Below are 9,450 nucleotides of genomic sequence, written 5' to 3'. Positions count from 1 at the left end.
TATATATATATATATATATATATATATATATATATATATATATATATATATATATATATATATATTCAGTCCAAAATGATCAAATTTATGTTTGATAATTCAAGTAATATATTTAAGAGAATAAGTTGGATAATTTAAAACAATGAAATCATCTTTAATTCTTTGTAAATTAGTAAAAGAATTCAACATTATTTCTAGGTACAAATCCTAGATGACTACCTCTGTAACCCCCACCCTCAAAATGAATGCCTTGCCCCATGGCATGCCGATCTAGACCATGAATCACATTTCCCAAGTCATGAAATGTCTGTTTTCTATTTCTCTCCATTTCCAGACTACCTTGTCTCCATTGGAGAATGCCATAGAAACCATGGAGTCCACCAATGAGAAGATTCTGACCATGATTAATCAGTATCAAGCTGACTGGAGTCTACCCATCAACCCACTCTCCATGTTACTCAATGGCATTGTTGATCCAGCTGTCATGGGAGGCTTTGCTAAATATGAAAAGGTAAATATTCATAAAATACTCCAACATATCAAACCTATGATGCAATTTTTAACATGAATGTTTCTTTAGTAGTTAAAGGTCCATTTGAATATTAGTCCTTCACCTCATCCACATTTTGTCACTTTACAACCCCAAATTGGAGGATTTCAGAAGATAGAAAAAAAAGGCATCTCTCAAAGAGAAGGTTAATTCTAGGCCTAAGCATCATTGAAACTCAGTGCCATGCAAAAACATATCTCATGTCATATTAAAGATGAAACATCCGTATATTTAGTCATGCTTTCATGACACGAGAGAACACAATTTAGTGAAAATGTGTAATAGTTTTCCATTTGTTATACAAATAAAAATCTCTAAAAGTTAGGGATATTGTGTAAAAAAGCTTAATGCAAGGATAGGTTAAAAAATGAGATTCCAAGATATTAACATTCTACAAAACACTGTTCAACCCATCCTCCGAACATATAATATGCTACAACAGCATACCAATTAAGACATGGCCGTCCACCTAGACTAATAGGGCAGGCAGGGAGAGCATTAATCAGAGAAGAAGTCAGACAACTCATGTAGAAGGTGGATGTGCTGCAAATCCATGAAAGAGGAGGGAATGTATGTAGACAGGACATTATTAGTCTTGCACTTCATAAATCTAGCATTTATAGAAAAATGTGTACAAGGAACCAATTTTGAAAGAAAGCCAAATCTTTTTTAAAGCAAATTGTCCAAAACAATCAGCAAATCTGAAAGAACGTATTTTTTCCCAATATTCAGATATTGCTTTGCATTTGGACTTTCCTATAGACACTTAATAGTTCCTTATCTTTGTCCTTAGCAGACATTGCAAATGGCAGTTAGACAATATTAATAATATATTTGATTTATAATACACTTGTCATTAAAAATACCTCAAAGTACTAAAAGAAAGAAAAGCATTAAAAAAAGAAAACATAAAAATAAAAAAATAAATAAATCTAAAAACAATCAAATCCTGAAACTTAAAAAAAATATCCACACCACCGATATTTTTACTTTAGCACCTCCTTTGTGGCCGATTCATGTATCAGACTGATAGACATTACCCCCTGTTAATGTAGGTCTAAGTATCTGTTGTTACAAAATATTGCACTTATATCAGTGCAATGACCAACATTTTGGTTTAAAACTAATATCAGCCAAAACCACTGACATGCTGAAAATACTGGCCAGCAGGACAACAAATCCAAACATACAGCTAGAGATACAGCATAGTACTGACGAAAGAACATGCTTGCGTTGGTTTGGTGTGGTAAAAGTTAATACATTGATCCAAAGAGAATCTGCAGCAGAGTTATAAATGCATCATAGACAACCTTCATCTAATCTGACTAAGACTAAAGTGTTTTGCAAATCAGGGGCTGTATTTTTATTCTCTGGATATAGAAAGATTGTGTCGACATTAACCAGAAGACTGCAGTTCAGTGAAAGGTAGTTGTAAAGGATAGTGATTTTGATTTTTTAAAACATTGAACGGTAACCCTTTCCTCAATTATTTAACTACTTTGAGCTTGGTATTCCTTAAAAAGAACATAACAATTTAGATTTAAGTTTGTGGTTATTTGGTGACATAATTGGAAAAAAGTCAGAAGGTGTGGATACTTTAATTAGGCCCTGCAGAAAATCATTTAGTCGTAGCTGTACACTGAGACTAGAGAAGCAGTTACCAAATTCAAAACCGGAGCGGTGTCTTGAAAATTACTGAACTGTAGGGACATGTCCTTCTGCGATACGGATATTACTGTAGTTGTTACATTTTTACCTTTCTGAATCATGTAAAAAGATTAGGGATATATCTATCATCATCAATTTTGTCAAATATATTTGATATTTTAAATACTTTCAGTATTAAAAAAGCAAATACTTTCATGTCTTCATTCAGGCAAATACTTTATGCTAAAATTGATACTGATTGAGCTTTTAATTTCATTATTGGAATCTGCCAGAAGTATTACTGCATATGGTTTTCTTTAACCAAAGGCTTTATATTTCTTTTCAATCAGGCATTTTTCACTGAAGAGTACACTCAGCAGCACCCAGAAGATCGAGACAAACTCCTGCGCCTCAAAGACCTCATCGCATGGCAGGTACAGGACAGGTTCTACCACCCATGGGAGCATCAACCCTGCTTTTAGTCCTACCTCTGTATGTTTATCCTGTTAACATCATAACGTTTTCGTCTATAGATTCCATTGCTTGGTGGAGGAATATCTCTGCATGGAAAGAGAGTAACAGATGATCTGCGGCCTTTCCATGAGCGCATGGAGGAATGTTTCAAGCAGTTAAAGAAGAAAGTGGAGAAGGAATACGGTGTGAGAGAGTTGGTAAGCATTAATCAGAAACAATAAAGGGGAATCTTTTCTGCTTTTTTTCTGTTTTTCCTTTACTGTTCTACTTAAATTGCAGTGTCCATATAATCTGTGAAACTCCCTGCATAATTATAATAAAGCAATTTATATGCATAAATCAAGCGTAACACTATGGCAATAGCCGTACTGCCAATCTGTTGGGCTCTTTTTGGCATCAAGACAATTATTCTTATTGCCACATCACCAGGCAGGACACTGTAAAAAAATAAAAATAAATAAATAAATAAAATAAAGGGGAAATAGATATGAAAATACAATTTTATGAAATCCAAAAAGACCGCATTTGTAAGGTTACTGTGATGTAACTTTGTCTTGAAGTCAAACTTAGCAATGCAAACTCTGATAAACCTCTGTAGCACTAATTGACCTTTGTAGCCTGCTTTATAAATATATCAGTGGCAAAAGCAATGTAGAATAGGTTTAATTAGAACTGCTAAGTCATTTAGACACATGAGGAAACACATGATGTTTAACATACAGTGTCATGGCGTCTATTGCCTAGTAACTGTTGCTTTATTGTTTAATTTATAATAAGGTACAGCAGTTTCAAAAATATTTGTTTTTGATGGAAATATTCTTGTTTTCTTACCAAATCCACCTATAATTTTAACAAAAGGTCTTACTCAAATCTTAGCCAATTCCAGCAACTTTTTTAAATGTCTCATTGGAGATTATCTACACACACAATTGTATTTAGGATTGAAGGTCTTGACTGGCCTCCTTCATTGGTTAGGATGTACTGTAAGGAGCTCCAATGTGTATTAGTGAGACTCTGTGACCTTTACTGCAGTTTTTAAGATTAACCTTTGGTTGTGGAAAAAGTCTTCATCAATCCTTGCTTGTTCTACCTGTTTTACTTCTAGCTGACAAGGGGAAGTTTTAGTGTACAGAGATTTTCCTGTGGCAACTCTGAATAATCAAGGTCAAGACAGATCTCTCTCACTTGAATTAAAGGTCATATGTCGTGCTTTATACTGTAAGGCTTTAAAGTCACCTATAGGGAAATCTATGACAACATAACACCTTTAAAACTACATTGATAGTCCTTTGTTTTAAAATTTCATTTTTTTTCTTCTAACCCTAAAGAAAAACTATTGCTTTCAAAGCAAAGCCACCTCTCCCTGTCTGCACGGAAGGTCTGAGATCAGAGGCCAGATTTCTAGCACTTACTGTTTAAAAAGAAAATCTGCTATTCTGTGCAGTTGTAACTTTGAGATGGGACATTGCGCTTTACCTCCTATCACCCCTCCCTGACTGGAGAAATAGGGTGTTTGTTTACATTGCTACAGTAGCACAGCACAGTTAAAGTCGCTGTTTCCTGGAGGGAACATTGCTCTAAGTAGACACTCTCCAGCCGTTCTTTTTCACAGGTGAGGGTGGGACTTCTATTCACATGGCAAAACTCACAACGGTTACTTAGAGATGCATTAATCAAACAGAGTACTACTTTGTACATGATTCTGGTGAAGGAACAGTATTATTACATACTTAAAAGTAAAAAAGAACCCCCTTATTTTTGGGTGATATAGGCCCTTTAAATGTTCTCATGCTTTTCTTGTTTGAAGCTTGGGTGCCAATAAATGTCATAGAGCATTTGTCATCTGTATATTTCTAAATCTTGATATTTCTGTGTTTCTGCAGCCGGATTTGGATGAGAGAAAGTCAACTCGTCCTCGCTCGATGCTGCGCTCCTTTCGACAGTCCATCATCTCCATCTCTTCACTGCAGGGATCTGAATGCGGGACACCAACCAAGTCTTATGCAGACAGGTAGCATAGCAGTTCAAAGCTTTTTGACATTTAACCTCTGATCTTATGTTGGAAAGATCCATTGTTTACCAGCAAAACAATATTGAAGACAACATTGATAAATACGCCACAGAGAAATATCATGGGAAAGTTTTAAAACACATTCATATATCTGTACTCTCAATCTCTCTGTTTTTCCTCATCTTTTCATAGAAAACATGGCTCTACTTACACACACCTAAATAATCACACCTTTCATCCGTGATTATTTTTTTCTAAAGCTTTTATAATGATACTAAATGCTGTATGATGTGGGCTTGTAATCAAAGTGAATTGTGCAGAGAATCTAGGCCAAATGAGGCAGATTTTGTTTATATTAGGCAGTGAGTAATGTGTAAGGAACAAAATGATGCCACATCATTTGATGAAAATGAAAGCAAGACTTAAAAGACGAACATCAAGAAAACAACAGAAATCATTATGAAAAAAAAAAATCATAGAAAATGAAAATGACTTTTTATGGCCTCCAAATGTTTGAGTGTTTACCTGACAAATCTTACATCCTGGGTAATCTCCTCCCAGTTCTGGAGCAGGGTGTCACTGAGTTCATGGACAGTCTTAGATGCAACCTGAGCTAACCTCAACATTTTGGATTCTTTATTCTCCAAGAATCATCTTTCACTCCATGAGACCATGCAGCGCTGTTCTGCAGGAGGAACCTTGGTCCGTCAGCACCAGTGTAGTCTGACAATAGGTCCAAATGGTTCATCATAAAAGTTAGTATATCATTACCTGACCTGTAGAGATCTCCTTGCAATACCCTCTCCAAATACTCCCAGCTGCTGAGAGTCTAAAAAAAAACAAGAAAATGTGACTTAAAAATTCAGCAGCTGGCAAGTGACCATGGATGGAGTTACTCCAGCAGCCTACCCTAAACATCTCTCCAAAATGTGCTGTGGCTAATGGATTAAGGATTTTAAGTCCCCTCTGGAGCTTCTTCACATCATCCACATGTTCTGTATGTGGATCCCCTTTATACTAACCTCCACAATCAACGCAGAGACTCTTTCTACATCAAAGGAAGCTTCCAGCGAGGCAAACAGGAAAGACTGAACATCAGGTAATAAGTATTCCTTTGAGGATTGTGATTATCACTTTTTTCATCATTGTCTCTTTCCCCTTTTTGATCAGTACTATCATGGCTTCTCTTCATCCTTATAGATACCCACAGTCAAGGGATCAGAGAGCCTTTTCCAGCAGAGAGATTTCATGAACTCAGTTAAGAGTTTTATCAGAGTGTTGCTCTGTCGGTGAGTTTTTTTGATAAACTTAATTAATTTTCTTGTTTCACAGGTGATTGTAATATTTTTAAGAGTACAAATGTATTTTGTAATATATCTTTACGTATATGAGTCAGGAGGGTCGGATCTGTCACTGAAAGAGTCATATGACCCTGAGAGCCACTTTGAGCTAGTCTGAGCTCCCCTTAAACTGGAGAGCTCATTAACCTAAAAGTTGTTGTTAGCCAACAAAATAGATATGAAACTTACCTGATCAGACATTTTCTTTGGTTCTCTGATTTAAGATTTAATGCAGAGGGGTGAATGGGGCTTTGTCTTTACAAGTAACTCCATGACTTTTTATTCTGTTATTCCAAAGTTGTCTGTTATCAGATTCCAAAACAAGGAGCCAGACTGTTTGGTTTTGCAATAGTGCTGTGTTGCCTGTGGCTTTTAGCAAAACTAAACCTGGAAGTTACAGGTCTAGCACCTCTAGAGACTGAAAGTTACACAGTGCTTCTTTAAATAACACAATATATATAAAAAATTAAATTGTACTTATTTACTTTTCTATTCCCCCCTCTCTAGGTCTGCAGCATTATGGAATTCCTCTTCTCCTCCTCTGTGCAACCTTAATGCAGGTGGATAGAAAGCTGTTGGTGCTCTTCACACCTGATTGCACCTTGAAGGCCTACCTAGAGCTAGATGGAAGCAAGCTGAAGACAAAATTCGATCTCATTACAGCAAAGAAGAGCTCCTTTTTGAAGTTGTGGAACCATTCCAGCTGCTAATGGAGAACAAACTGGAAGAGCTCCTTTCAGAATCACATGTTCTTTTAAAAAAGCATCCTCACCACCTCCATGGCCACACCAGAAGGAGAGAGGAGCTTCTCAACCTGGAATAGAGTGAAAATCCTTTGTTAGAAGCACCAAGGCGGAGTGCAGGCTGAATGCAAGGCCATGCTAAAAAATAAAAGAAATGAGAGCAAAAGTTTTGTTGACAAAGTTTGTTCTAGTATTAGAATTTCTGAACTCTCCTGCCCCCATCAACAAAATTTTACAAATATCACCAGCAACTATTTGGTCAAACACACAGGTGCCTACTGGAGGTCATTTTGCTTTCTTTTTTTTTTTTATCAACTGTCTCATGGGATATCCTCCGTACTCAGGAAACTATGCATAGAAACACAGCAAATCTGTAACGTTTGGACTAACTGTAACCTTTGTGGAGTTGACCAAAGTCACTCTATTCATGGAAAAATGCAGAAGTAGTGAAAAAAACAGATGAGGGACAAAAATGTCTTTGATCTCTAACTGTAAAACTTTTCCTATTAAGAGGGGTGGTGTCCTTGTTACTTACTTTAAATGTTGTGAGTATTTATCAAACTAAAGTTACTGAAACTAATTAACAACCACCTCTATTTAGCAGAAAAGATCAATATACTGGGTGCTGAACTGACCTTGGGCTATAACCTAGATAAAATATGTTCCTTTATTTACTTATTTATTTTTTTCAGTTTGGCTGTTTAAAACGCTCTCTTCTCCGTAGAAATTTTTTTTACTACTTTTGCTTTTGTCTCTCTCCCTTTAAGGGACATCCCAGAGTCACCAAACTCCTGGTCCTCCACTCTACCCCGTTCCAGCGGCAGCGTTAGTGTGAGCATAGGTGAGGAGGGTGTGGTGACAGTGGGTGATGCAGAGGTCAGACTGAGGAAGAGCAAGAAGAAGAAGAAAAGAAGCAGCATGATTTTCATCACAGAGGAGAGAGAGAGGACAAGCACGCTGGACTGCAAGAGGGTGAGAATCATTGGCTGTAGAACAAGACAGGAGAGTATAAACAGAGATGGATCAGGAGGGGGCTGATTGTAAAGGCTTTAGCCAGAAAATACAGAGCTTGTGTCAAAGTGTTGTTGAGCTTTCTCTGATCTCTGTCTCCCTCTAGCTGTCCAAGAAGCAGGAGTTCCGCAGTGACACCAACCTGGCCGAGCCAAATGATGCAACTGTGCCTCTGACCAATGCCAACTCTCGATCCCTGCCAGCCATCACAGGTAAAATATACACACACTAATTCACCTCAACTAGTTGGCAAAATCAAAATAGAAAGACACAGAGTCTAACAAAGTTATATACCTGAAAACAAAATTGCAGGTTTAGGTTTGAAAATACAGCTTTCCACCAGGAAGGGGTGGAAACATGGAAGATTATAACACAGCCAATGTTTCTGCATCCAGTTTGTCTCAGTTTATCAGTTACATGACCTTGCCCTTGTAGTGGTGCATCACAACACCGTTCACTGATGCTCTGTTGGCCTCCTGCCACATTCAGACAAGATGAACCAGCACAGGCTGTGGTGTTAATACACTAACTGTGATTAGTACTGCCGGCCACAATAAGCAAACACACATCACTAGCAACAGCAGATTACCATCAGCAGAAAAGCCACAAGAGCAAAATTGCTTTCCCAAAAAGGATTTGACTTAAAAAAAAAAAGTAAAAAAAAAAAAGGGGGGGCGGGGGACAGAGGAGTCGTTTAAAGATAACACAACACATTCCCTCATCCTCCTGTTTGTAGGTCTGTCCCTATCAGTCGTTGGTGGGGGAGAGGAGGTGGACCCAGCTAAAGCCAAAAGGGACAGTAAGAACATGTCTGTCTCCGGATCGTCTGACCGAACAGCTGACAGACGCTCAAAGGGTGTCATTAACCTGCTTTTTAAGTCCAAGGTAGGCAAACAAACACATTTAATACCATTAATTAGAACATGTGAGATCCATTAAAAACACTCTTGAGTTAAGGAGCTATTTGCAGTTTTCCACTTGGCTCTTTTGCATCAAAACTACTGAAAAATTGCTGAGAAGTTAAAGATTCATATGCTTTTATTTTAAGTGCGTTTTGCCTTAAATAGTTAAAATGTACTTAAATTATATCATGTTTGTTTTAACAGAGCTCCAGGTCAGAAGATCAGAAGCCCAATGATCCAGCCAAAGACTCTGAAAATCATTTCTGAAATGCCTTTCATTAATGCTCTCTTAATGTTTTTTTTTACCATTTGTTTTGGTTTTTTTTTTGGAGGGGGGGTATATTTCACAAAATAGTTTAAAACCTCTTTCCACATCCAAAAACCCTGCACCTGATGTCACCCTGTTTATAACGCTCAGCATCTCTGTTAGTTTGACCTCATTGATTTAACCTGTAAGTAAAGGCTATTTTTAATGGGTGACCTTTATTTTCCTGGTAATTTTAATGATGCTAAATGCCACATTACAGCTTTTAAATCAATTCAGTTTCTAGAAGAACGAGCAAACACAAACCAGCAGTCTAATGCTACTGATTGAAAAGCTTCCAATTATACGGTTTTCAGCCCAATTGTGACGGACAATAATGAGAAAGGGTAAATTCAGTGAAGCACAAAGGGTACCATTGGAATAATATGTCAAACAGCTCTAATCCACTCTTTCAATGACCAAGGGAAGACAATCAATTAAATGGAGTCAACAAACAGTGAGAATAAA

At 37.1% G+C, this 9,450-nt stretch overlaps 1 protein-coding gene and 1 long non-coding RNA gene across 2 annotated transcripts in view; both read left to right on the top strand.

The window, feature by feature from the left end:
- dock2 (dedicator of cytokinesis 2) overlaps positions 1-8,994 on the top strand; it is a 130,918-nt gene extending 121,924 nt beyond the window's left edge. Inside the window, exons 44-51 of the mRNA XM_015393480.1 lie at positions 335-511; positions 2,548-2,631; positions 2,731-2,868; positions 4,555-4,682; positions 7,533-7,737; positions 7,883-7,988; positions 8,513-8,661; positions 8,883-8,994. Of these exons, the coding sequence (XP_015248966.1) occupies positions 335-511; positions 2,548-2,631; positions 2,731-2,868; positions 4,555-4,682; positions 7,533-7,737; positions 7,883-7,988; positions 8,513-8,661; positions 8,883-8,945 (1,050 nt within the window). The 3' untranslated portion in view covers positions 8,946-8,994. The remainder of the gene's footprint in view (positions 1-334; positions 512-2,547; positions 2,632-2,730; positions 2,869-4,554; positions 4,683-7,532; positions 7,738-7,882; positions 7,989-8,512; positions 8,662-8,882) is intronic.
- Positions 4,691-7,483, top strand: LOC107096707. The gene is made up of 3 exons (XR_001481804.1): positions 4,691-5,781; positions 5,883-5,971; positions 6,530-7,483. It is a non-coding gene; the product is annotated as an uncharacterized LOC107096707 (long non-coding RNA).
- Positions 8,995-9,450: the final 456 nt, after the last annotated feature.

This window comes from Cyprinodon variegatus, unplaced genomic scaffold (assembly GCF_000732505.1).
Source record: "Cyprinodon variegatus isolate N-32 unplaced genomic scaffold, C_variegatus-1.0 Scaffold643, whole genome shotgun sequence".
NCBI classification, from domain to species: domain Eukaryota; kingdom Metazoa; phylum Chordata; class Actinopteri; order Cyprinodontiformes; family Cyprinodontidae; genus Cyprinodon; species Cyprinodon variegatus.
The sequence above is the reverse complement of the archived record's forward strand: the minus strand, read 5'-3'. Positions and strand labels throughout refer to the sequence as shown.